Here is a 27,197-nt window from a genome sequence, read left to right as displayed (position 1 = left end):
TGTGGACTGTGACTGCACCATATATCTAGTCGGGAGTGGTGCTGACTGAAAACAGATGATTTGGAGCGATTCGCGCGCCATATGTTGGTCATTCTAAGGACTGATTGAACTACCCTCGTACCAATAGAAGCATATAGAAACTACCTCAGTGACTGTTGGTAATTCCATTTAAAGCCATATAGTACTGGAAGTCTGTGAGGATAAATGATGAATTTCCAAAAATGAAGTAAAGATACCAACAGAAACTTATAGATAACATCTTAGCGACTGCTAGTAATTCCATATAGATTCTTATAGAAGTACGAGTTCTATATGCACCTATATGCAATATACCTTGACAAAAGGCAATACTTTGCGTATTAAGCTTTCTTCTATGGGTTTCTATAAGTTCTTATATAGAGGGTAGATTAGGTTCCCAGTGGGCACAAAATTTGTCGAAGTCTTTACGACTTCGTTACGACATATTTACGACATCTTTACGACATCCTATGTCTATGTCATTTCGGTGTCTTTGCGATATGGCAAAGACATCGTCAGATCATAAGACTTATTTACGATATCGTAAAGACAGCTTAACGACATAGACATTGGATGCCGTGAAGTTGTCGTACAGATGTCGTAACGATGTCGTAAAGACGTCACCAAATTTTGTGCCCACTGGGGTTACAGCTTCGGCCCCACAGTTTTGTAACAGAATTTTTTTTTAATTACGTGTCCAAAATCTTTAGAAATATTTGACGAATATCTACATTTCCAATGTATTATTTTAAACTTTGCATTCGCCATCATTGATATTTAATGAAAACTTCCTTACTAGCACTAAGGGACATATCGTGTATTATTAAAAAAAAGGATTATTACATATTGTGAATTATTATAATTATTATTGTATTATACTATATTATTACATTAAATATTTCTCTAGGCCATGAAAGAAGGGTTCTCGCAGATTTGGGATATTATTGAAACTAGATAGGTGACTGCAGCCAGGCATACACAATAGCCATGGTGTTGCATTTTACAGGGGCAAAACACTACATTTTCAATTGCAAGAAAAAAATAACAGCAAGAACATTTTTCGGAAAAAGTTCTCTATTGAAGCCGGTATAATTGCCTTTGGATTTTGTGTTAAAATGATTACATTGAACAATTTATCCCTTTAGAGGTATTATATGTGGCGAAACCCCAAGTCATTTGACGTACCTCAAGAGTACTGGTGCATAACCGTGTTAGTATCAAAACTCAAATTTTATAGGAGACACAAAAAACTGTCTAACTTTAATGCATTTGATTTTTTTTTATTTGCAAAAAATCGAATTGATTCTAACAAACCATGTGCAAGAAATATCCTATCAGAAGCAACCACCTCCAAAAAAAACTCATGCCAAGTGTTAAAAATGTTACAAGATTAGGATTTTAGTCTTTGAATATTAATGATCAGAGATAAATTAGGAATTTTAAAAATAAAGTTTTACGGTCACCCTGATGTATGATTCTTTTGTGAGTTTATTTTCTCCGCATTTTTATTTTTTTTTCCTTGCTCCCACCTGTGTCTTGACAAATGAAATTTGTAAGTTGAAAATTTTATTATTGAGCCGCAAATTCAAAAAATATGTTAAGGCGTCACCTTTTTGGTTAAAAACTCAACTGTTTTGCGGACAATTTAACTATTTTTGTAGAGAATTAACTTTTTGTTAAAAATGATCTTTTCTGCATAAGGTCTTAAACCACAAATTTCCTCCACCTCAATCTGAATTTAATTTTTTGTTATTATGCAAAGATTATGACTTCTTAAATTTACGAAACAAATTTTCTTCTCAAAAGTCACTAAATACTTTTTGCGACATAGGTTAATTTTGCTCACACCTAATCCTAATATAATTTTTTTGTACCTGGAGTAAAATTATTATTCTTGTGGCTTAGGACCTCAAGCAACTACACTCAACTCTCGATATAAGACCGATTTTGGGCATAGCTTGCTTTGGCCTTGACCCTAAATTGGGGGTATCCAAACGTAAAAAGACAGGGCTGTCTGCATCATTTCTGTTGTATTTTTTGCTCTCTTTCGGCCTCGCAGCACCTCTCATTACGAAAGTGCACAGGCCATAAATTCTAGGAATATCGTAAACCAGGGGGTCTTATATAGGGAGTTAAGTGTAGATGGACGAGATAATATTATTTCCATAGTTAAAATAGAAATAATTTAATATTCTCATGCCACTTTCAGTTCTTAAAGTATTTTTTTTTACGAAAGAAGCAAATTGTAATAAAATTAAATATTTCTGTATTGAATAAAATGTTTACCTTTGAGGTGAAACCGGCTCTAGAATATCTGTTAAATATGGTCGTCTTGTTTTCCTGAGAGGGCCAACCTGGCCAGTCGGATCCAGCATTCCACAAAAAATCAACAGGATAATTACTGAGCATTTTTGAAACTAATTGTTTTTCACTTTGCTGATCCTTGAGGTCGCCAATTCCTGATAAAAGTGCCACTGGACTCGAATCCACGTTCAAATATTGCTCCGCTGTAAAATTTGGTCGATTTACGTCTTAAAGAAATTGCATCAATTATTCGATATCTAGATAAATTGAGAGGACGAATTCAATAACCCTCTAAAATCCCTGGTTATACTTTCGAACCTTTGAAATCTCTTAAAATCCCGTGAAATCACCGACACCCCTTAAAAATTCTTTATATTATTCCGAAATCCTTTAAAATTTCATTTAATCTTTTGCAACCCTTTAAAATGCGTTAAGCCATTTCCCTTTCAGGATAGGCGTGACTCACTCGGTGGGGAAAGGAGTAATGTGGGGAAGAGATAGAGAATTTTCAGATTGATCCAAAATTCTCGTGTTATTTATGTAAATAAAACGTTCGTTCCGCAACACTGCTCCGACCCAGGTTGCTGATCAATTTCTCTAGCAATTACCCCAAGTGAAGATCCTCGCAAAGTCGTTATGTAAGGTTCCCCACTTGGGTCCATTAGTGGCCAAGGTCTTTTGTTTCAGGCGTCATTCACTCTACTGACACTCTTTTTATTAACTGTTTGCCGCCATACTTTCCTGTCCTGGCATACTTCTCTAGCTTCTTTTATGTCCATGTATTTTTTCATGTAGGCTCTCGTGTTTCTGTGACTTCTTATGTCTCTTCTTACTAGGATCTCATTCACACATTCTAACTATTCTTTCCGCGGTCTACCTTTGGGCACGCTGCCATTTACTTTACCTTGATATACTTGTTTCGTTAGTCGTTCATTTGGAATTCTCTCAACATGTCCGAACCATCTTAACCGATTTCTTTCCCATGTGTCTACTAGCGTCTCTTCTGCACCACATTCTTTTAGAATTATCTCGTTACTTAATTTGCCCATCAGAGTTTTCCCGCACATTATGCGCATGAATCTCATGTCAATTACGTTAATTTTACTCTTATCTTTTTCTTGAAAAGCGCATGTCTCGCTACCGTATAGTACAGACTTTACAAATATAGAAATTATGTATTGCCATTTTAGCTTTATTTGATATACAGTGAAACCCTTTAATAGCTCTCCTTCTATCGCCTTTCCAAGAATTGACGCCGCGCCGCAGGTTGGCGTAAGAGGAGCTGTGTGGCGAGCGCGGGGTCTGCGGTGGTCTTTCAAGCGAGTACTCAAGCATGAACAAACAAAAGTGAAGCGGACTGTATTGAGTTAGTTCCCACCCACCGTAATTCCAAAAATCGGTGCTATATAAGAGTTTCACTGTATTTTGACTTCTGATAAGGGGACCTGCTCTACCAATAACCTTCTTACCTTTGTTTATGCGTCTATCTAATTCCTCATCTATCTTCCCGTCCCTAGTCAATAAGCTACCAAGGTATACGAACTTATCAACTTGTTCAATTCTCTCATCATTTAATAAAATATTGCATAGTGTTTTCTCACTCTTTTCTTCGAACACCATAGTTTTTGTTTTATTTGCGTCAATTTTTAAGCCCATGCTGTTCATGCTTGCATCTAGTTTATTCAACATTCTTCGTAAGTCTTCGATTGACTCTGCCATAACAACCTTATCATCTGCGAATGCTAACCCACGCACCCTTACTGTTTAGAGATCCACACCCTCTTCGTCGAAAAGAGCCATTCTTAAACCCTTGCCCATAAATAATATAAACAACCATGAAGATATAACGCATCCTTGTGTAACTCCTTGAATAATGTCGAAACAGTCAATCAATTCCCCATTCACCATTACACTTGCTTTTCTACCCGTATATATTGTTTTTATAGCTTGTAGGAGCCATCCATTGACTCCGTACTCTTTCAGGACTTCCCAAAGTTTATTTCTATCTACCTAATCAAAAGCTTTTTCTAGGTCAACAAATGCACAGAATACTTTTTTTCCTACTCTCAAACTTTTTTCTGTTATTTTCCTTAAGCTAACTATTTGATCCGTACATGACCTTCCTGGCAAAAACTCACTTTGGACTTTCCAAATATTTGCTTCTATTATTATCATTATCCTACGAATAAGTATTTTTGAGTATATTTTACTTATAGTACTTAATAAGCTAATCTCTCTGTAATTATTGCAGTCGCTTTTATCTCCCTTTCTTTTGTATATTGGTACGACAATCGCCATTTTACAATCTTCTGGGACGTCTCCCATTTCGAAATATAAATTTATCAATTCGCACAGTCTATGTGGTATGTACTCGCCACCATGTTTAAGAATTTCAGCGTTAATACCATCTATCCCGGCAGTCTTACCGTTTTTCAAGTTCCTAATTATATCCCTAACCTCAGTGACACAGACTATTTCTATTTCTATTTCCTACTATTTCTCATGTTGACAAATTCTGTACTTTTGTTTCCTTTCATTTTTTTATAAAGCAGTTTCTCGCTTCCTTCAAAGTCGTTTTGTAATTTCATATCTTCTTCTGCTCTAATTGTATCTTTACGTTCCTTAACTAATCGTTTGAGTATCCTGTTTTCGTGTCTATAATCATTTCTACGTCTATTTCTTTCCTCATTGCTAGGACCTGCGATGTTCAAAGTTCTCCTCACGCTTCTCTCTTTGCTTTTTGGGCAGCCTGAATTTCATCATTCCACTACGCATCACCAGACATTCTTCCTATAACTGCGGTACCACAAACTTCGATCGTACATCTAACAAGGATATCCCGTAACTTTTAAATCTCTTAAAATCCTTTAAAATCCCATTAAGTCATTAAATCCCTTTTAAATCTCTTAAAATTTACAGAGGCCAACTCTAAGTATTTTCGAAGATACAAAGCCGAAAGCAGAGGAGCGTCGTCCAAGTGTGCGTGTGCTCGACCAGACTCAGGCGCGTGCGCCGCCTCTTGACTTCTGTTCCGAATTTCATACCTTAGAGCCGTGTAGAAATTTCTAATTTTTGTAGACTGCTATATAAACCAGGAATAGCTGATTAACAGATCATTTATGTGAGTAATCAAAAATTGATATTTTCTCCTATTGAAAACTTTGAAGTGCGTTTTCTCCCGTTTTTATTTTCACGATTTTTCTCAATTGGCGGGCGTGATAACAAAAAAAGTAAAGTACCTATTGAATCGAACCAAAGTTTTTTCTCTTCAGTATTAAATTCTCTTCTACGTGAACTAAAATGGTTGTTAAAAATTTATTTTAAACAACTTTTATAGCACGTTAAAGTGCTTTTTTTTCTTTAAAACAAAAAAAATTTCAAACCTGAAAAAGTTTTAATTTCACGATTTTTTCTGTTTTTTCTTAGTTCACCCAGAAGAAAAATATATGCAATTTGAAAATTTTTTTGATATTTTTTTTCAGACTCGAATTCCGAGCTGCATCTTTCCCGACGATTGGAGACTGCAGTGGCAAGGAGCTCATGAAATAGATTGATAATTTTTCAGTAATTCATTATTTCATGTTGAAAAATTTTTTTATACATTTGAAATATAGTGATAAATATACCTCAAAGTTCAATGGACTCAGTTGTTTTTTCTCCCCAAGAAAAATTCTCAAAAAAAAACTTTTTTCGGCCTAACAAAGCAGGTCACCCCCTTAAAGACCCCTAACCATCTTTCAAAATTCGTGAAAATACTTCGATGTCACATGGAATCTTTTGAAATCCTATGAATTCTAATGAATAAATTTGAAATGTCTTAAAATATCCTGAAATCTGCGAAAGTCATTCTTAATTCCTTCAAATCCGTAAAATCCTTCCGTATCTCTAAAAATTCTTTGAAATCCAGTAGAATCTCTGGAAATCTATTTAATCCCCTTAAAGTCCTTTAAAATTTTCGAAAATTCTTTTTACAAAATTCAGCCTCTCTCTGAAATTGTACTAGATAATTTCTTCAAACTATTGAAATATTTTTAAAACATTTAAAATCGGTATATGTCGTTAAATTTTCATCAAAATAGTTTAATTTTTAACTTTCAATTGCAATTTAGAACCTTAAACAAAAATAAAATCATTTTTTTTAAAGCAGTTTATCTGTAAACCTTCAACCAAAAAAAGATGAGTTTTTAATCGAAGCGATGAATTTTTAACTGAAACCATGAATCTGTGAAACAAAAAAATGGATTTTTAACAAAAAAATATTAAAACTAAAAGATGACTTATTAAATAGAAGATTAATTTTCTAAAAATGGAATAGTCGAATTTTCAACCAAGAAAATGAATCTTCAAAACAAAGAAATTAATTTTTAACAAGATTGATCAACTTTCAACCAAGTAGTTGAATTTTCAACCGAAGTAGATGAATTTTTAATAAAATTGTTAACAAAGGAGATTAATTATCTAAGAACGGGACAATTAAATTTCCAACCAAGGGGATGAATCTTCGACAAAAAAATGCATTTTTAACAAAATAGTTCAACCAAAGACGATGCATCGATAAGAAACATTTTTATTTCTTAATCAGAAAGGTGAATTTTTCACCAAGATCTTTCTACCAAAAATACGAATTTTTAACAAAATGCATGAATTTTCAAGCATAAAAGATCAATTTTCAACAAAAAATGAAATTTTTACATGTTTTTAAAAATATTAAATCTCAAATGAAAAAAATGATTTTCAACAAAATAGGTACATTTTTAAGCAGAGCGATGAATTTTTAAATAAAATTATGAATCTTCAAATAAAAGCACTTTAAACAAAAAACATTTAACCAAAAGATTAATTTTTAACCAATAAGATTAATCTTCCAAACATGGAATAGTTCAATTTTCAACCAAGAAGAAGAGTTTTCAAAAAAAAAAAAAAAGAATTTTTAAGAAGGTAGTTTAACTTTCAACAAAGTATTAAATGTTTAACTAAAGAAGATGAATTCTTCAGAAAATAGTTAAATTTTTTAACTAAAAGATGAATTTTCTACCAAAACGATTAATGTTCTACCAGAAAACAGGAATTTTCCATAAAATATAACATCGATTCGTAACAAAATTGTTAAATTTCAAAAGCAAAAGGACGAATTATCTACAAAACACTTGCATTTTCAAACCAAAAATATAATTTTTTAACGAAAAAATTAATGTTTAACCTAATATTTGATTTTCTACTAAATTGTTGAATTTTGAAGGCGAAAAGACGTACTTACTACAAACGTTTAATTTTCGGTGTGAAAATATGAATTTTTAGCTAGATTGAAGAATCTTCAAGCAAAAATAAAAATACATTTTGGAAAAAGTAATTTAACTTTAAACCTTCGATCAAAGAAAGATGAATCTTCAACAAGTCTAATTAAAAAAATTCATTCTTAATTTTAAAAAACTTCAACAAAATAGTTAAATTTTTAACCAAAGCGATGGACTTTCAACGTAAATAAGGAATTATTAAAAGAAAACGGATTTTCAAATAAAAACATTCAACCCAAAAGGTGCATTTTTGACGAAGAAGACTAATTTTCTAGAAATGGAATAGTTGAATTTTCTACCAAAGAGATGGATCTTTACCAAAAAATGCGTTTTTAACAAAGTATTGTAATCTTCAATCAAGTAGCCGAGGTTTTAACAAAAAAATACTTGCATTTAAAAAAAATAATAAAAAGTTTCAATAAACACTAGATTTTTTAACTAAAAGAGATGAATTCCAAAACAAAAATAAAAATATTAAATTGGCAACGTCGTTTATGGACATCCCCTTATAGAATCCGGTGGCTCAATTATTTAAAAAATACATACCATCAAAAATCCAAGTAACTTAAGTCACTGTCATATTTATTTTGTTTGTATAGCAATTTAGTTTAATCTTATGCCTATAAAACGTGATTTTAATAAAAAGGGATTCGCTATTTGTAAACCTTTTTCATGCTTATTTTGTATAAAATTATTCATGATAATTCAGATTATTTTTTAAACTTAAATACAAATTTTTAAATACAGATAATAAACTCGTGATACATTCCAATTTAAATTTTTGTAAAAAAAATAAATTTTAATATTAGCAATTTTAGAAATGCATTAGTTTACATGAATTATTTGTTTTCCTTTTTGAAAACTGTAATAATCTAAATAGATTGGTTCTAAATCAACAGCAAAATTGTTAGGTCAAACTTATCTTTCTTTTATAATGTATGTGGGCAAGTAGATAAAGTCGTTTTTAATCAGACACGCACGTTGCACATTTTGTAGGAAATCTTGAAACTTTTGTTTTTAATGTCTAGTCAACTGCTTCTAATATGACAAATGCGAATTAAGATATCGTGCCCGCAATTATTTCCCAGATGTTTCACGAATTCTTTTTTAGAGTTGACTACTGTATAATTGCTCGAGATTCACGTAATCTGATTTTCAATGAACCAGTTTAGATTCTATTCTTAGCCCGACTATTACGGATCAAATATTTGAAGATTATTTTATTATTTTTACTCGTTTAATAGGTAATTGAAAAAATTCTAATTCCAGTTTACAACTATTTAAATATTTTATTAAAATATGAAACTTGCTAAAAGAATACTATTATATCTAAAATATATAAATATATCAAGTGAATGGGATTGTTGCATAAATAGATAATATATTTTTTAAATACTACAAAAAATTCTACTAAATTTAGTATATTTAAAAAAGATTTTTAATACTTCACTTCTGAGAAAAAAATGTTGAAAAAAGTATCGAAAACTATATTCAAATAACTCGGTGACCTTGAAACCTGCAAAACGCTGAACCAATCAGAATAATGATAATTCGTGGCTCTATTGACTAACGAAGTATTCAGCGACACCCGATAAGAAAATTGGTGACCATCCACAACTCGAATTTTGGCACATTCTCTCTGTTTTAGTGAAACACAAAGCATTTTGAACGCACCTTTTTGCACAATTCTTCATACTTGTTAAAATGTTTTGAATAATAAACTTGAAAATACGTTATGTTTACTCCAATTACTGGCGGCCATATTGATTTCCCCGTCAACTGCGCTAATCAAACTGAAGCTTTCTTTCGACGCTGGCCCAATCAGAATGCGTCATCTTCCCGTAAACAATTTTAAAATTATACTTTTTAGACATTAGAAAAAATTCAAACATATTTTTAAAAACTTTCCTCAAGCAATTATATTTCATTCTTAATGCTCCTTTAATTTCACCAAAAAAAAATTTATTTGAAAATGTGCAACAACCCCATTATAAGATTGAATATTTTAATTAAGTAGGTAATATATGAATTTTGTATTACCATTGCTGCTCTTGCGATAATATTTCTCACACCAGCCCCTTTTTAACATGCATTCTCGAATCACACGAGCTCTTCCATATATCATAAAAGTGTGATGGACAGTTATTGAATCTTTTACCATTTGTTTGATTCTTAAAAATCTTTCTTGAAGCGTTGGTGGAATTAATATGTTTTCTTCAATGTTATTTGTTGAAGGTAATAGTTCTGAAAAAAATGATAAAATTTTAATTTGATTAGTCTGATTGAGAAAATTCTATTCAAATATATAATTTCTTGGAATGTGTGTCTTACCAGATGCCCAAGAAAAATTTTAAAGTTTACAGATTCCACTAGGCGGTTTTATTATTTTAGTTCTATTATATTTTTCATATAATTTATATGCGTTTTTTTCAATGATATATATTTTTAAAATGTATTTCCCATAAAAAAAGACGTTCTCGTAAATTTTGTTATAGGAATAGACAATATTATGTGAATCGATGTGACACTTAACATTTCTCTTTACAATTAGCTTTAAAATCAAATAAATAATTACATTTTAAATTTCGCTTACATAAATCTATTTTATAGGGTCCCAAAAAAACGCCAAAAGTAAAAAATTGAGTTTTACGAGTTTTTAGCGTTAATTATGATTGTTTTTTGCAGTTTTTTAAACAGAATTTTCTTAATACATAAAACAATGCTTTCTTCTAAAAAATATTTAAATTAATTGTTTGAACAATATATTATGGTTTTTAGCCATTTAAATTTAGAATAGTGATAGAAAATCGCGCTTTCTTTCAAGTTTTCAACTTATTTTCAACTTTTCAATTAGAGTAAGGTAATTATTAATTCCAGATAACAAAAATTATTATTTTTAATAATATGCTCTTTGAATAATGCTACAAAAAAACCTAATTCTTTAAACAAATTATTATTTCTTATAACTATCTTCTCCTATAGCTATGATAGAAAATTACGGGTTTTCTGCAATTATTAACAATGGTTTGACTTTTTAGTTATGAAAAAATAATAAATAAACAATAGAGAAAGTCATTTTTAAACAATCCCTTTTTTACATTCTCATCCTAATGAGAAGGTATTGGTTTTATATAAAATTTCACTTTATCGGTTTTCATCAAATCTGCACGTTTTGAGACCCACTGAGTCAGAAAAAACGATTATTACGAAGTTTTTTTGTCTATCTGCCTGTAGTCCGTAGTCTGTATTCTGTAGGCACAATAACTTTTGAAAAATTTATCAGATTGGATTCTGCTTTGGCACACGTTTTTAAGGCCTAAAAAAACTACCTAAACTAGTGTCCTAACCGCGCGCTCTACCGACTTCGCTATCGAAGCACTTCTATCTCGGTGACAAAATCTCGAGTAAGAATTTCAAGGATTGTCGTACGAAGTCATACGGTGAGCCTCAACCATCTTCAAACTAAACGTTGTGGAACTCAACGTTTCTTTTAAGAAAACATCTTTCTGATGATACTTGAAAATTTTCGAGAGACTTTAATATACCATTTTTTATTTATAAAAATTTTAGAATCGAATTTTACTTATTTCAAGAAAGGCTCTATACCTTCTTTTTCTTAATATATTTAAAAAGGTTATAAAACATCTAGAAGTAATAAACAATAAACAAAAATTCTCCATAGAATTCGCAGTTTTCAATTTATCCAACTCTTTTAGTGTATATAATACTCTCTTACTCAATTTTTAATGGAAAATAAAATTTCTTAAACAATAATATCAAATATGTGGAAAAGCGAAGTAGGTTTCACTTATTTAACAAGGGACCTAACAATTGTTGTTTCTAAATATTTAAAACGCCTAAAAACGAACCAAAGGTAATGAATAATAAGGAAAAGTTGCATGTACAAAAATTCTTTGATAACATCAATGACAAAAAATAATGCTCTGCTATACGAAAATTTTCATAAACGACAAAGTTTTTAATTTATCGAATTCTTGGATCATACATTGTTTACTAAGATTTGAATATGGAATGGCTTTCCTAAAACAACAATTTAAAATACGCAAAAAAATAATTGAACTTCACTTATTTTACAAAGGGCTCAATACTTTTTTCTTTAAAAATGTAATCCGCTTAAAAACAATCTAAAGCTTATAAAAATTAATAAATTTTGAGTTGAAAAACGCTTTAATAACCTCAGTGTCAAATAAATATTTTCTAATTTTTAAAAACTTCTGTAAAATGCACAGTTTTCGATTTATTGAATTCTTTTATAGTACTTTTCAAATTCAGTTTTTAATTTAAAATAACAATTCCAAACAAAAATAATTTAAAATATGTAAAAAAGAATTGATCGCTAGTTTAAATATGAACCATTTAAAAAAGTTCTCGATATTTTATTTTTATTTCAAGTATAAAATACTTCGAAATCAGAAGAAAAAAGAATTATGTAAAGAAACGTTTGGTGCAAGAACTTGCAGGTTAAAAGTGATAGGGTCAATTCTTTTATTTACAAAAATTCTAATTGTCAATTTTTAAATTATTCTTTCATAAAACGAAATGCATTCTTAATCAACTTTTTAAAAATGTTATTGAATTCCTTTTCGTTAAATATTTTGCTTTATAAACGCATAACATTTTTTTAAATTATCAAGAAAATCTAATAATTGTATTTTTAAGCATTTTTTAAAGCTTATAACTTTTTTTTATTCTGTCATATACATATTTTTTATTCCTTACAAAAATTTTTCACGGTTAAAAAAATTCGAAATGATTTAATTTTAAGTAGATTAATACATACAAATAATCAGCGAAAAAAATTATAGACGCAGTACATTTATAACCTTTTCATAATATGTGTGCGATGTCTATTGTATCAAGTCTACAGTTTTTATATTGAACAGACTGATGTGATTCTATTTTGATGACACAGGTATCTTCAAAGTAAATCTGACATTCGTTTCAAATAAATAATTATTTGAAGTAAAATATTCAAGCATTATTTTAAGAGAAATTATTTCTTCGCTGAATACATTCATTTTCTCGTTTCAAGAACATGAACACTGTTTCAATTAAAATTGTAGTCAAAATAAGTATATGAATTTACTTGGATCAAGAATTTTGTTAGAGATTTAGTTACTTATCATATGAATGTAATAATCCTAATTCAATATTTTATTAAACTTCACGCAAATAAGTATAATGAAACAAATTAACTCAATAGTGTTTTGCTCAGAGTAAATGTATTCTTGATTTAAATAGTTGTCCTGATTCTATTATTTTCTTGATTCAAGAAAATCGACCCCTTGTAAAAAGGAAATACTTGCTTCTTTCAAGTAAAATCAGCCAAGTAAATTAGCCTACTTGATTCAATGCAAAATTTTTTTCAGTGTACAGTAAATTTTTAATTCTCGCAAGTTTTATAAGAGTTAATTCAATATCCTTTCCATTTCTCAAAAAAAAAAATATTAGTTTTGACGACTGAAAACCGCTATATTAATTTTTTATACGCAAACCCTGTTTTCCCTGTTTTGAAACGATATTATATTAAATTCTCATTCATTTATATCATTTATTCTAACAAAAAGTCTCTCAGTGTAAAAATAAAAAAAATTACAAAAACATGGAAATGAGAATTAGTATGATTTAATTTTTATGCATATTATGAATTGTAATGATATAAATTTATTGAAATGATACATGTTTCATCGCAGCTTACAATACAATCTAAAGCAAGATAAGAAACTAATATAAAAATAATTACGATAAATACAATTTGCTCTTTATTTTGCAATGTTTAAATAAGCAATCCCAAGCAGAGTTACATGAAAAATTTATTATATTTGATATAAAAGTGTTGTGTATAATGTAGAAAAGTTGACATTTTGGACAAAATCGAGTGCGAAGCACGAGATACATGATGAGAATGTGTTCGCTAAAGCCGAAAGAGCTTTAACAAAAGAGAGTTCAAAATCACAATATTATAGTTGTCGGTCCGTTGACCTTTCATTTTAAAAGGTTTGTCCACGAATGCGGGAGAAATGCAAAGACGAAAAGTGCGATTGCCATCAGTCGCGTGTCGTAGGTGCGCTCAAACTCTCGAGGTAACCTCTTTTAACAAAAGAGAATTCACAATAACAAAATTACAGTGGTGGATATTTTGAGTCTTAATTTTAAAAGGTTTGCACAAGAATGTGCGAAAATATAAAGACGGTGCACGTAGCGCGAGGTAATATGTAATAGAGAGCGAAGCACGAGATAAATATACAATCGAGCGCGAAGCGCGAGAATTAACAGTCGCGCGCCCTAGGCGCGCTCAAACTTGCGAGCGAAACGAACCGCGTGTCGATAATGTGCCCGCATAACGGGCAGATTTGTAAATATATTTTTCTGAAATAAAACAAATATTTGACATAATCATGAAATTAACTATATGGATCATATTATATGTAATTTTTTCTCTGAGTAGTTAGTGAATCTTTTTGTTAAAATTAATATTTATAATAATATTTATTATGTGTTCCGAATGAAAAATCCGAAGACAAGCTGAATATTTCAGGTAATCCCAAAACTTTCTAGCAGTACTCTTAGAGATGATAGTTACAAATAATAATAAATTGTTTATACAATCTTGTTTTTTAACTTGTATTCATTATTACCTCACTAAGTAAGAAGTGAATAAAAAGTTCAACATTTCGAAAAAACGCAACTATCCAGTTATTACTATAGGAGAAGATAGATATTAACAATAATAATTGCTGTTTAAAACAATTACATTAGTTATATTGCGATTTATAAATTTATATTTATGTTGTTTCCTCATAGAGGGATCATTAGATTTGGACGAATTGTAACTCTGATTCCTATCCAGGTCTGACAGAATGCTGCGCTAGACCAGCGATTTTCATGTTGCTTTTTATTTAAGCCCTAGGATTTTTAAAAAATTACCTTTTTTATAGGAGAAAAACTTGCTTGATATTCAAAATACAACAATACTATATCTATTATATATATTATTTTTATATGAGAAATATTTAGATGGTTGCGCCGATAGACTTTTGACCGGCGGCGGCGATTTTAGCAATTTTGATCGGTGGCGGGCGGCGCGCCGCCGCGACGCCTTGTTTGCAACTCGGCGGCGGCGGGGCGGCGTGACTGTCCATTTTAGTGTTTTTTCTGACATACAGCTTTAAAAATATAAAAATATGAACAAAAAACTATATGATCATATGAGTATTAAAAAAAATATCACTCGGCGGAAAGAAATCCGTTACCATGTAAATATAACTGAGATTACGTCGGCGTGCCGATATGTTGCCGACGGCGGCGTGGTGCGGCGGCGCAATCGCCTAGAAATAGTTTTTCGATATTCAAAATACAACAATACTATCTTTAATAACTCAACAGTAACGATTAATGGATTTTCACCCTTGCTTGCCATATAGGGGTGGAATACACCCCAGGCATTTTTTCCTCATTTTAAGTACCTAAACATGAAGGGCAACGCTTAATATCAATATTTGTTAATAATTCGAGACTGCCAGTACCTATTCAGCACATTGACATAGCGCGGCATTAGTTGACATGTCTGTGATAACTGTTCAAAGTTGCGTGGGGCTTCTAACGCTCCAGTGTGGTTATCACCGAAATTGATTTTTCGGGTTAAATTTTTTTCGAGTATATTTTGATTTCAGGGTGAAGAATATAGTTTTATATAATATCCCTCAACCAGGGATTCGAACGAAATTAAGGGGCATTTTCAGATCTTTTCCAATTATTTCATAGAATTCCACACAATTTACCTGAAAATAATGCTATGTATGAAAAATTACTAAAAAATAATGCAGCTACGGAGGCACATTGTCAAATTTGTGTTTCGTCAAAGTTTTATGTGGCAAGAAACAGAAAGAAACGTAACGAAAGTTTCGTTACGTTTCTTATCGCTCTTTTTTACATGAAATACGATTAACACATAATTTTGACATTGTGCCTTCGTAGGCTCATTACGTTTTTATAATTTTTTAAACTAAGCTTCATTTTCAGCCAAATTCTTTTAAATTTATCGAAATAATTGGCAAATATCCAAAAATGTCCCTTAATTTCGTTCGAATCCCTGCCTTCAACTTATAATTTTCTTTTCATTCAAAACGTTTAAACTAATACTCCGAATTGATTAGTTTTTCTTTAAAATAATGTTTTTTGATCATTTTTCGTACAAAATAATGTATAATTTTCTTTTTTTTCATAAAAAAAATATAATTTTGTGTAAAATATGCATGACTGATTTTTCTGTAAAATGTTGTCCTTTATTTCTCAGAATAAATACCTTTTTTGAATGATCCAGAAAACTAATTTTTTGCTTATAGTGACAAATCAGTAGAAAACTCAGCTGAAATTTTAGCCTTTAATGTTAAAAAATGAAAAAAATAAACTTTTGAATATTGGGATTACAACAGTAATATTCATGATATATTTGATCAAGTTTCCAAAATGCATGGATTCATCTATTGACGAAATTTCAACGCAGCCGTATTTTATATATATATTAATAATATTATATTGCAATTTACAAAAAAGTGCAACTTTCCAGCATTATTCTAATAGAAGATAGGTATGAAAAATAATAATTAGTATAAACAATTAAGTTTGTTAAATTATATTAATTATTATATTACCTCGCCCTTAGTGAAAAGTGGACAAAAATAGAATACTCGTTCTTTAGAAAAAAAACACAATTTGTTAGCATTGTTCAAAGATAATATTATGTATTATTCGGGCATTAGTCGGCAAAAATGTTTTTTTTTTCAATGTCAGTCCTATCAGTTGGGAATTTCATGACAATTTCTGCAACATTCATTAATAGATGATACATTTTATTATGTTTTCAAACAAATCTAATAAACAAATGTATATAGATAAGGCATTTGTCGAAAAAATCGTTTTTTTCGATGACAATTTTTTTAATTAGGAACTTCATGATAATTTCAGAAAGAAATCATACTTTATTGATCTATTTTATGACTTTTTCAAACAATATTATTCAAGAAATGCTTTATTGGGGTACCTGCCAACGGAAAGATTCTTTTTTTTTCGATGTCAGTCTTTATAATGGGGACATTAATGATAATTTCACCAAAATTAATAATGAGTTAATAAATGTTGTATTTGGTTAAAAACAAATTTCATAGAAACAAGCATTATCCTGAAGCTGCAGCCTTATTAAAAGAATTAAAGTAATGAGAAGCTTAAACTAAAATTACTGAGATTGGAAAAAATACAGTTATTCGTCGTCAAATGCGCAAATATTGCATATGCTTATTAAATACGTTTAGGACACGATAAAATTTGTATAAGTGTTAATAAAATTATCATTTAGTTCTCAATTGAAAAGGCTGACATAGAAAAACAAGTTGCCCTCGACAGACACCCCAATAATGAATTTTTTATTAAAATTGTTTTAAAAAATCGTAAAGTTGCTTAATAAATTATGATTTTTTCTGAAATTATCATGAAGTATCCAATTCAAAAAGTTGTAATAAAAAAAAACAAGTTTTTTTTCGACAAATGTCTGGAAAAAAAAAATTCTGTCGAAAAATGCCTGATCATTTCATTAGTTCATTAAATTTGTTTATAATATTAACAATAATGATCTCTAGAAGAAATTTCTTTATCATTATATTGTTTTCATCCAAATTTCTTGCAATATAACTCAAAGAAACGTAAAATTATGGAAAATCGTAAAAAACATCCTTTCAAGAAATAATTTGGTTAGAAACATTTTTTATTATTATATAATATTATAATATCTTTACCGAATGTTACTCTATGAAAATTAGGTGATTTTAACCATTCTCATGCTATTGGCCAGCACCGGGAACAACAAATAGAAAAAATGGCAATTTCTTTCGTCAGAGTTGTTTATTTATAAAAAAATTGAAAGCTTATTTTAAAAGTAAGGCTCGACAACTCTCTTAGAAATCTTAGCAGCTTTTTTCAATTTTTTTTTAGTGTGTATGATGCACAAATGCGTACACATGCTTGCAATATTTTTCATATTTTCGGGCAAACTAGACGCAGTTAATAAATTAACAAAAAAAGAGAATGATATACAAACCATCTATTGGTTTTATGATTTCTTCTGCATTATTATTATTGCTTTCTATGTCCGTCGTTTTTTTATTACTGGTGACTTCATTTTCAATATTTTCAACCTTATTTTCGGTCTTTTTTTTCTCGATTGACTCCAAATTCGGTTGTAATCCATCGTTCACGTTCATGTAGTGTGTCAGTGTATTAAGCAACTCGTTTTAAATTTCTGATGTCTTCTGATTTATGGAAAAAGTTTCATCGCCCTTCTTTCTCGAGTGAAGGAAAAATTAGGACTTGTTACTTTGCTGTCGACCTAAAAAAGTTTGCAATAGTTTCATGAAATTTCTTTATTTACAATATCACATTCATTTTTATTTAATCCTGTAGTTTTAATAAAATTATATTAATCAATTTAAAGGTCTAGTCTAGAGAAATTTTTTTAGTGAAAAAAACTTGACATCTTATTCTATCTTTCGACATAATTGTATACTCTTATTAACTAAAAAAAAATTTAATACATCATTTTACGATACAAAATTTACATTTTGGAATTTTTGAAATTAAAAAAAAGATATCATGAAAGCTAAACATGCAATAAGATGAATAAAATTCGTGCTACCTGTTGAGTGGTTATTGCGGTTAGCCCTTTTTTATCGCTCACTATCGATAGATTTTCTTATATTATTTTATTATAATAAAAAAGTATATTAAAAAAGCTTCTCAAAGAATAAATAAAAAAAGATTCTTCTACCAAATTCTAATGGACATGTCATTGTATATATTTGAAAATAAAAAATATTTTATACCTTTTGGATAATTTGTCTGCTTAGAAAAAATGGAGAATCTCAAAATAATACACATTATTTAACTATCGATGAAAGAGTGGGTTCAAAACTATACTATAGAAAATACTATTTATTTTCTATACAAATATTTTGATAATTTTATATTTTTCTGAAAAATACTTTTCAAAATATCACAGACATACTTTAATTTCTTTTAAAATATGTTTATTTGATAAATCTGTGTATGAAGAAAATTTTTCTATTACTTTCTTAATACTTTTATTTCATTTTTTTAATTTAGCTTAAAATTAGCAAACCGCAGAGCAAATTGGTGTCTTAGCGTATTTGCGTGTGCCGAAAGACTGAAGAGAGATGAAGGGAGGTGGTTTACCCTCGTGAAGGAACTTTGGGTGGTGGGTGGTCCCGGTGGGTGGTTGGGTGGTCCCTGGTTTGGTTAGAGGTAGGTTTAAAGCTTATAGAAACCGCGTACCAGGCACCCCGATAGTCCCAGTTCCTTCACACCCACATGCCCACGAATCTAGGTAAACTGAAGAAAGGCCAAAGCCAAAAGGGTTAATCAACCCTCTCTCCTCTGTTATCTGACCCACTTAGCAATAGAGTTGCATGCTCGAAAGAGGGAAATCAGTGCCCTCGAGGATATCAATTAAGCGCTTGCTTTCATATGCATAACAATAAGAAAAGTCCTAATTCGAATAAAGTATTTTCAATTCCTAATTTACTTTTTACCTTATTTACCTAATTTACTTTTTACATTTTCATGATCGAATCCATTTCAAATCAAAAAGGGTTCTACACTTGAAATCGCATAATAAACTCGGGGCGAATTATGTTGTTTTTTTAGAGAAAATTAAGCCATACGTATTTTACGGATTTGCAAAAAAATTCTATGAAGCTATGCGTATTTAAATTTTGTGTTGGGTTTTTTTCTTAAACTTTTGTAACTTTTGACCTAATTGAGATATTTATTATATTATTGTTGATTTTAATAGCGTTTTTATAAGAACAATTAAAACTCGATATCTTAAATTAACCACTCTTAAATTTTTTGTTAATTTTTTTTATTTGAACTTTGATCAGGGAAATGTAATGTAAGTTTGATGCTGGCTAAATAACTTTTTGGCCAGAAGAATTTTTTCAACATGAAAATAAAATTTCCTCAGACAAGAAGATAAGATTTTCTGGAAAACCCCACCTTCTTTATTTTTTCTCACCGTGATGTTACAATTTCAGCTAATACATGAAAGATATTTTATCAGCATCATGCGGGCTAAATCATTTTTGAGGACATGAGCATTTTTTCCCCAAAAAATGTAATTTTTTCATTTTTATCAAAAACGACATAAGATAACACAACATAACAAGAGACATTTTTTATATAATTTTTTAGATTTGTAAAATTTTATCTTGACATTTTTTCGCATCTGTAATTATTTACAAGAAAAAGTAAACAAATTCGATTGTAAGAAAAAGAAAATCTCCTGGCCACACATGCTAGCTACCCAACATTAATCTCACAAAATATCTTCCTTATCAAAGTATAATTATAAACAAATTTAAGAGTGGGTTTGTCGAGAAAATTAACTTTTAATTTTTTTAACAGCTTCCATTTTGTTAAATTTAAACTTTTTTAAAAAATATTTTGGCGAATTACGAAAGAGAATAATACATTATATAAAAAGAGTTAAGAGTCATAGAGGTTTAAAAAAAAAACCGATTTTGTTAAACACAAAGCACAAAACTCCAATATGCGTAAATTATAAAAAAAATGTTTGCAAGTCGCAAAACTATACGAGATATGAAAAAAAAATTAAGAAAAATCCATTTATCGGCAAAACTATGTATGATACGAAAAAAAAAACAAAAAATCAAAAATTGCCTATTAGAGAAAGATCAACGAATTGGTTTTTAATCATTTTTTTTCTCGATAAATTTTTCGAGAAAATAAATCATTATACATTAAATTCTTTGAATTTCTCAAAATCTCAAAAAAAAATAATTGTATATGTAAAAAAGAGAAATTGGAAGCTTAAAAATAAAAATGTATAATTTTCGAAAAACTGGAATTATTAAATTTTTTCGCGAAAATTACAAGATATTATAAAGCGTATTTTTGGCAGAACTTTTTTGAATAACCAAACTCTTTTTCTTTGCATCTTTTCGAATCTGTCGTTTTTTTTTAAAGAATGCGAAAATTAAAAATAAATATCTGTCAGTCAAAAGGAAGGTCAAAAATAAATTTCCCTTTCTTTCATAGAAAGACAATGTAGGCTCATTTTCATAGATGAAAGAATCCAACTTTCTAACCTGAAAGCTCCTAAAGGAAAAACCTAAGCATCCTTAATTTCTGAATGCAAAACAATTTCCATGAAAATCCAAAAATTTCACCCCCAGTCCCCTCGATAAATATTTATTCAAATAACAAAATTTATCTCCTGAGAAATAATGCCCCATATGTAAAAATTATTGTATTTTACTCACTTTCCTTATTAAACAATTTCCTTAATCAAATTAATATAACACCATAACAACAGATTTGTCAATATTCTTTTTAGTAATAAAAAGAGCTATTGTTAACCAAAATTGATATCAGAATACTTTTTTCTAAAACAAAAATATTCGTTTGAATAGACTACTTTCCTATTTTCAGTTGAGATTATTTTATATACACTACTATGTGTATTGGACTTTCCTAATTTACTTAAATCTTTTCAACTTATTAAAGTAATTATTAAAGTACATTAAAAATATACCTTAAATCTGTTCGTTGGATATTGTTTGGGGTATTTTTTACGTTAATTTTGGTGCATTTTATGTTTAAAAGGTTTAGCCTTTTCTCTTCTTTTTGAGATTATTATTAACTATTAATCTGGATGCATTACTAAAATATAGAAGTTGGCCAAAAAATTAATTTTTTACATGTTCAACAAAAACATGTCCCTATCAGATCTTTTGACACGTGAACTTACGTATTGAAGTTAGGCTATTTTAAATACAGCCGAAACTTGTTTAATAATTTTATTTAAATTATAGGGAATAATAAATTGTGATTAAGAAAAATTATTATAGAATAAAAATTATCATTATCCTATCTCACAGTGGGACAAAAATGTTTTTCTGGAAAAATTAGTCTAGAGCTTACAATTTTCATCCAATTTGATCATTCTTTTTTTAAATAAAAATTATCTAAACTTTAAAAAGATTTGTGAGTGCCGGTTTTTTATTTTTTTTATTTAACAAAAAAGTTGACAAAAACATATCTAAGCCACTTCGAGCTTTAAAGACTTTGTTCCTGTAATAAAATTGATAAAAAATTTGTCGAAAACAATGTGTACGACTTGTTAATACTTGAGAATAATTTTTAATTGTTTGAATTCATTTTATAAACAAATACAGACTTTCGTCAATTTTCAAGCAGCAGATTTTGTTTTCTGAAAGGAATTAACTCTATATGCCTTGGAAAAATCGTTGCCTTATAATAATTTATCGAAGAATAATAATTTTTCATTCTATAAACAATTTTATAAATAAATTCACAGCTTGACAAATTTCGAAAAAATGAATATTCTTACGAAATCAACTGTCAATTACTCAGAAAAGACACGCAGGTTTTGATTCTTCAACACAATGAACCACAAATGTCTTTCAAATTTCAATATTTACTCTGTATTTTTATTGTTTTATAACATTTATTTAATTAAATAACAAATGTCTGCTACAAAGTCTCCTAATAAATACGGCCCTTACTGAGTCATTGCCAATAAATTTCGTAAAAAATATCCATTTAGTGACAAGAAGTCAAGTTGTGAATTTGTTTGTGAAATTATTTATGAATTATTGCTAACATTATTTATTTATTGGTTCATAAATTATCATAAGCGAATGAGTATGTTATACTCCAAGTCACTCCGACCTGCTCCTTCTTACTTCTTGCTTCTCAATCCGACTCGCTTCGGTGCAGTTTGGAGTGCTCTTGGAGTGCACCAGTGCAGGATAACCGAACTTGCTACACGGAGAAACTTTCAGTTATAAAATTTGATAGTATAATATTTATTTTTACAATACAACAATAGCAAGCCAGGATATAGAGTCACTATTGCAAGAATTGCTATTGTGAATATTAAACTCTGAAGTTACTATGTTTTTTGAAATATAAAATAAATTATTAAATAATTGCACTTTTACCAAAAGAAACTTCCTACAGGGTGGACACGCTGGGACTTACATACATGGCGAGCTGAATGCTACCCGAATTGCACAACAGCAGAGGAGAAGCCTTTATACAGGGGTATTTTCATATTTCGCGCCTTTAGAGTTGCATTCGGATCGGTAATTCGGCCAAGTCCGTGCATCTTCGGATCAAGTTTATGACAGTTTCCATGATTGCGTTCGAAACTTCAAACGGTTGTGTCCAGATTCACCTGTTTGCCCTAATTGCTGTCAGAAAATGTAGGCAATGTCAATTTAAAGTTTACCCATGTAATATTTCATTCACTTTATTTGAAAAATATCCTGTCTATTCATAACATACCTTTTTTATGCAGTAAAAATAAACGTTAAACACCATTCACTCTTCGCCCACTGGAAGCGCAGAATATTATTACTATTTCATAGTATTTGTCACTCAGCAGCCATTCTATAATGTTATTAACACAGAAAAAAATGACGTTTACTTCTTAGTTCACATGCCTCACTTCATTATTAATTAAACACTTTTATTATTTTTAATTACTATATAACATAACCTATATTGTTTTGACACTTACATCCGTTTGAAGTTTCGAACGCAACCATGGAAACTATCATAAACTTGATCCGAAGATGCACGGACTTGACCGAATAGCCAATCCGAATGAAACTTTAAAGGCGCGAAATATGAAAATACCCCTGTATAATGGTTTCTCCCCTGCTGTTGCGCAATTCGGGTAGCATTTAACTCGCCATGTATGTAAGCCCCAGCGTGTCCACCCTGTATAATCCCTACACGGAGAAACTTTCAGTTATAAAATTTGATGGTATAATATTTATTTTTACAATACGACAATATCAAGCCAGGATATAGTCACTATTGCAAGAATTACTATTGTGAATATTAAACTCTAAACTTATTAGGTCTATTGAAATATAAATTAAATGATTAAATAATTGCACTTGTACGAAAAGAAACTTACTAAAATCCCTAAGACAAACTGTGATGTTTACAAAACACAATATTAAAAACATTCTATGTGCTTTCTATGCATTTCTAATTTTTCCCATAGAAAATAGGAAAAACTTCTATGATCGCAAGAGCAAAATAAAAATAAATTCGCATTTGCTTCACGCACTATTCGTTTTATACATTAAACATACAATTACATGTTTATACTTTATTCTAAGCTGAAAGAGAAAAAACCTTGTTAGAAGATATTAGTCCTGGCGGGAATTGAACACGGGTCTCCGGGGCAGCAGAATGGAGATATTTTCCTGTGATAAAACAAATTATAAGGTTTAGGAATTTTATCATCCTCATGAAATTTGACGCGTGTAATGACGTCATTTGGTACTGAATCGCGAATCATTATATTCAATTGTTTTTTCTTTCATTGCAGCTTCCTGTTGAGAATGGCCATTTTTCTTAACTGTTTTGCAACTTATGTTATTTTAAATTCTAGTTATTGCAACTATGGTTTTATCATTTAATTTTTAAATATCACTTTTTTCAACTTCAATCTAAAACTGAAAATTTTTATCTTTCCATATTAAAATATGATAATTCAGCCCTTGTGAGGCTTTTGTTCTTTAAGGCTTATCTCATTAATATATCCTAAGTCTGTCAGAAGGTTTCCTATCGCGGCTGATAGGTTTCAGTCAGCTGAAATAAAGTGGACATAATTATCTCTAGCCATTACAAGGGAATCGTTTGTAATTGAGATTTGCGGTCCTATAATTTCGTGTGGTAACCCTCCTAGAAATAATCGGTTGGACACAATTCATAAAGATTAAGAGTAATCAAAAGTTGAATCGGTTTAAATTGTTGCTAATTGTGTCAGTTGTTCCCAAACGGATTGAATTGAGTAAATGCTCTTGCCTACAATACGCCCTCTGCAGATTCCATTTGTAACACACATGACGCGCACGTGTTTATTGGTAAGATATTACATAATTAAAATATGTAATACTACAACTTAAGTTGCAAATTAAAGAATCTTTGTACCTTTAAATCTTAAGAATTTCAAGTTTTGAAGAAAATATTTTTAAAAAGTAATGGTAATTGTAATTAAAATTTTTTAGGGAATAACTTGATAAAAAGTCAATGGTGAGACTAATAGATGAGAAAATGGATTTAATATTATTTAATATAATGTATATATTTATTTAAATTGAACAAAACTTCATATATACTATTTATACAGTTCAATCATTTATTTGTTGCTTAATCTTGAAAGCTTTTTTCTCGCTGCATTCAACCCCTAATAATTTTATTTAAAAATTTAAAAGAGATTTTGAATGAAGTATTTAATTATATTATTACAAACCTCATTTCTAAAAAAGAACAGACTATAAGTTATTAAACTCTATAAACAAACGTAACGTACTCATGACGCACAGTGGAGGATATTCACTTTTTCATTTAAAAAAAATGAAAAAAAAAAAATAATAATAATTTCCTTCAATGGCCAGAACGACTTCAGGTATTCCTTAAAATAATAAATATTTAATACTATTTGATAAAATATAACAATTTAAATTTTTGTAAACAAATTAGATTAACAAATTAAAAATTTTGGCCCTTTTGCATAGACCATTTTTTTACACTGGAAGTGTTTTAAGCTATTGGACGAATGATTGCTAGTAACAAAAATGTTAGAATAAGTTAACAATAACCACTGTTATTAACAATTCTTGTGACAAAATATATTTAAACTTAAGATTTTATCAAATTTAAATTTTCTTTGATGGCCAAATCGGTGGGTTATTATCAAAAGATTTTGTATGAAACTGCCAATATTTGGCAATTGTTGATGTAAATTGTTTATAAACATGTAAGTTGTTATATTCTACTAAATATTATCAAAGATACATTTTTTAGGAATATCCGTAGGCATTGTAGTGATTAAAGAAAACAAAAAATTTGATAAAACCTTACATTTAAATATTTTGTCACGAGAATTATTTATAACAATGGTTATTGTTAACTTCTTAAATATTTTTGTGACTAACAGTCATTAGTCCAACATCTTAAAACATTTCAAAAATTAAAAATTTAAAAATTTAAAAATTATCAAAAATTAATAAACATTTATTATATTGAGAAAAAACTGAAGTCGTCCCGGCGATTGAAGGATATTATAATTTGAAAAATCTTAAATTCTAATATTTTGTCACAATAATTGTTTATAACAATAGTTATTATAAATTTTTTAATTATTTTTATTATCAAATGTCATTCCTACATTAATGTGAAGCACTTTTAGCAACAAAAAATTTACCGATAATAAAACTATTTGTCAATTTGTTTATCAAATTTGTTTATAACAAATAAATGGAATAATAAACAAATTATTTGTATTTTATGAATCCTTTAACATTCATTTAAGACAATATAAAGTTTTCCTAATCAGTTATTAAAACGTAAAAAATTGTTATGTACAGAATTTCAGTTTTCCATACTTTGAGTGAAAAAATTATTAATAAACAAATAGAGGAGACAAAAGTTCGGAGCGTCAAGCTGAAAAAAAAAGTGAATTTCCTCCACTGTGCGTCATAAGTACGGTATGTTTGTTTATAGAGCTTAATAGTTCATAGTATGTTCATTTTAGAAATGAGGTTTGCATTAATATAATAATTAATTTGCATTAATAATTAAGGGTTAAATGCAGCGAGAAAAAATCTTTTAAGATTAAGCAACAAATAATTGAGTAAAATGAATAAATAGTATGTATGTTGTTCGGTTCAATTTAAATGAATATATACATTATATTAAATAATAATAAATCCATTTTCTCATTTATTAGTCTTGTCATTAACTTTTTACCAAATTATTCCCTCAAACATTTCAATTACAATTACCATTACTTAAAATAATATTTTCTTCAAAACTTGAAATTGTTAAGATTTTAAAGGTACAAAGATTCTTTACTCTGCAACTTAAGTTGTACTCTTTCATATTTTAATTATTATTGTATATATATTGGATATAAGTGATATATTTTTTATTAATTATTCTGATCATGCATATGTTTTAAATATTTTTGTCATTGAGGTCTTGAATATTATTATTTTTTTCATTAGCGACATTAATAATTTTAACAATAAATCATTTTTTGAACTTGAACAAATAATAAAATCAATAATATCATTAAAATAAATCATAAAAATATGAACTTCAAAATGCTTTCAAAATTTATCTCAAAATGAAATTTTATGCATTTTAAACTACATATTTTCATGATTTTTTCTTTTTTTAAATAATTAGTAATAGTTAATCTTGTTTTTTCATATATATATATTTTTTTGTTTATTTGCAAATAGCATTAAGTTTTTGATTATTTTTGCTTTTTCTTAAGTTCAAAGCTTAATAATAAACGATGTAAAAAAATATATATTAACAATCAATTCCAACGGCATCAGCCGGTAACGTTGTACACGAAAATACGAAACCTGGCGGCCACTAGGCGAGGCTCTAGAGGGTTCGTATTTTCGTGTA

General features: G+C 29.2%; 1 protein-coding gene across 2 annotated transcripts in view; it reads right to left on the bottom strand.

Annotated features, from left to right (window-relative positions):
* The window catches only part of LOC117168316 (tubulin glycylase 3A-like), a 54,253-nt gene extending 32,802 nt beyond the window's left edge, over window positions 1-21,451 (bottom strand). Inside the window, exons 1-4 of one of the 2 annotated variants that reach the window (XM_033353887.1) lie at window positions 21,262-21,451; window positions 17,731-18,018; window positions 9,657-9,860; window positions 2,305-2,525 (exon numbers count right to left, since the gene is read on the bottom strand). In XM_033353887.1, the coding sequence (XP_033209778.1) occupies window positions 2,305-2,525; window positions 9,657-9,860; window positions 17,731-17,893 (588 nt within the window). In that variant the 5' untranslated portion in view covers window positions 17,894-18,018; window positions 21,262-21,451. Of the gene's footprint in view, window positions 1-2,304; window positions 2,526-9,656; window positions 9,861-17,730; window positions 18,019-21,261 lie in introns of those variants that run through there. The other variant, XM_033353888.1, reaches the window with a different exon arrangement.
* Between the last annotated feature and the right edge of the window lie 5,746 nt (window positions 21,452-27,197).

This window comes from Belonocnema kinseyi, chromosome 2, assembly GCF_010883055.1.
Source record: "Belonocnema kinseyi isolate 2016_QV_RU_SX_M_011 chromosome 2, B_treatae_v1, whole genome shotgun sequence".
NCBI classification, from domain to species: domain Eukaryota; kingdom Metazoa; phylum Arthropoda; class Insecta; order Hymenoptera; family Cynipidae; genus Belonocnema; species Belonocnema kinseyi.
This window is presented reverse-complemented; position numbering and strand designations above follow the sequence as displayed.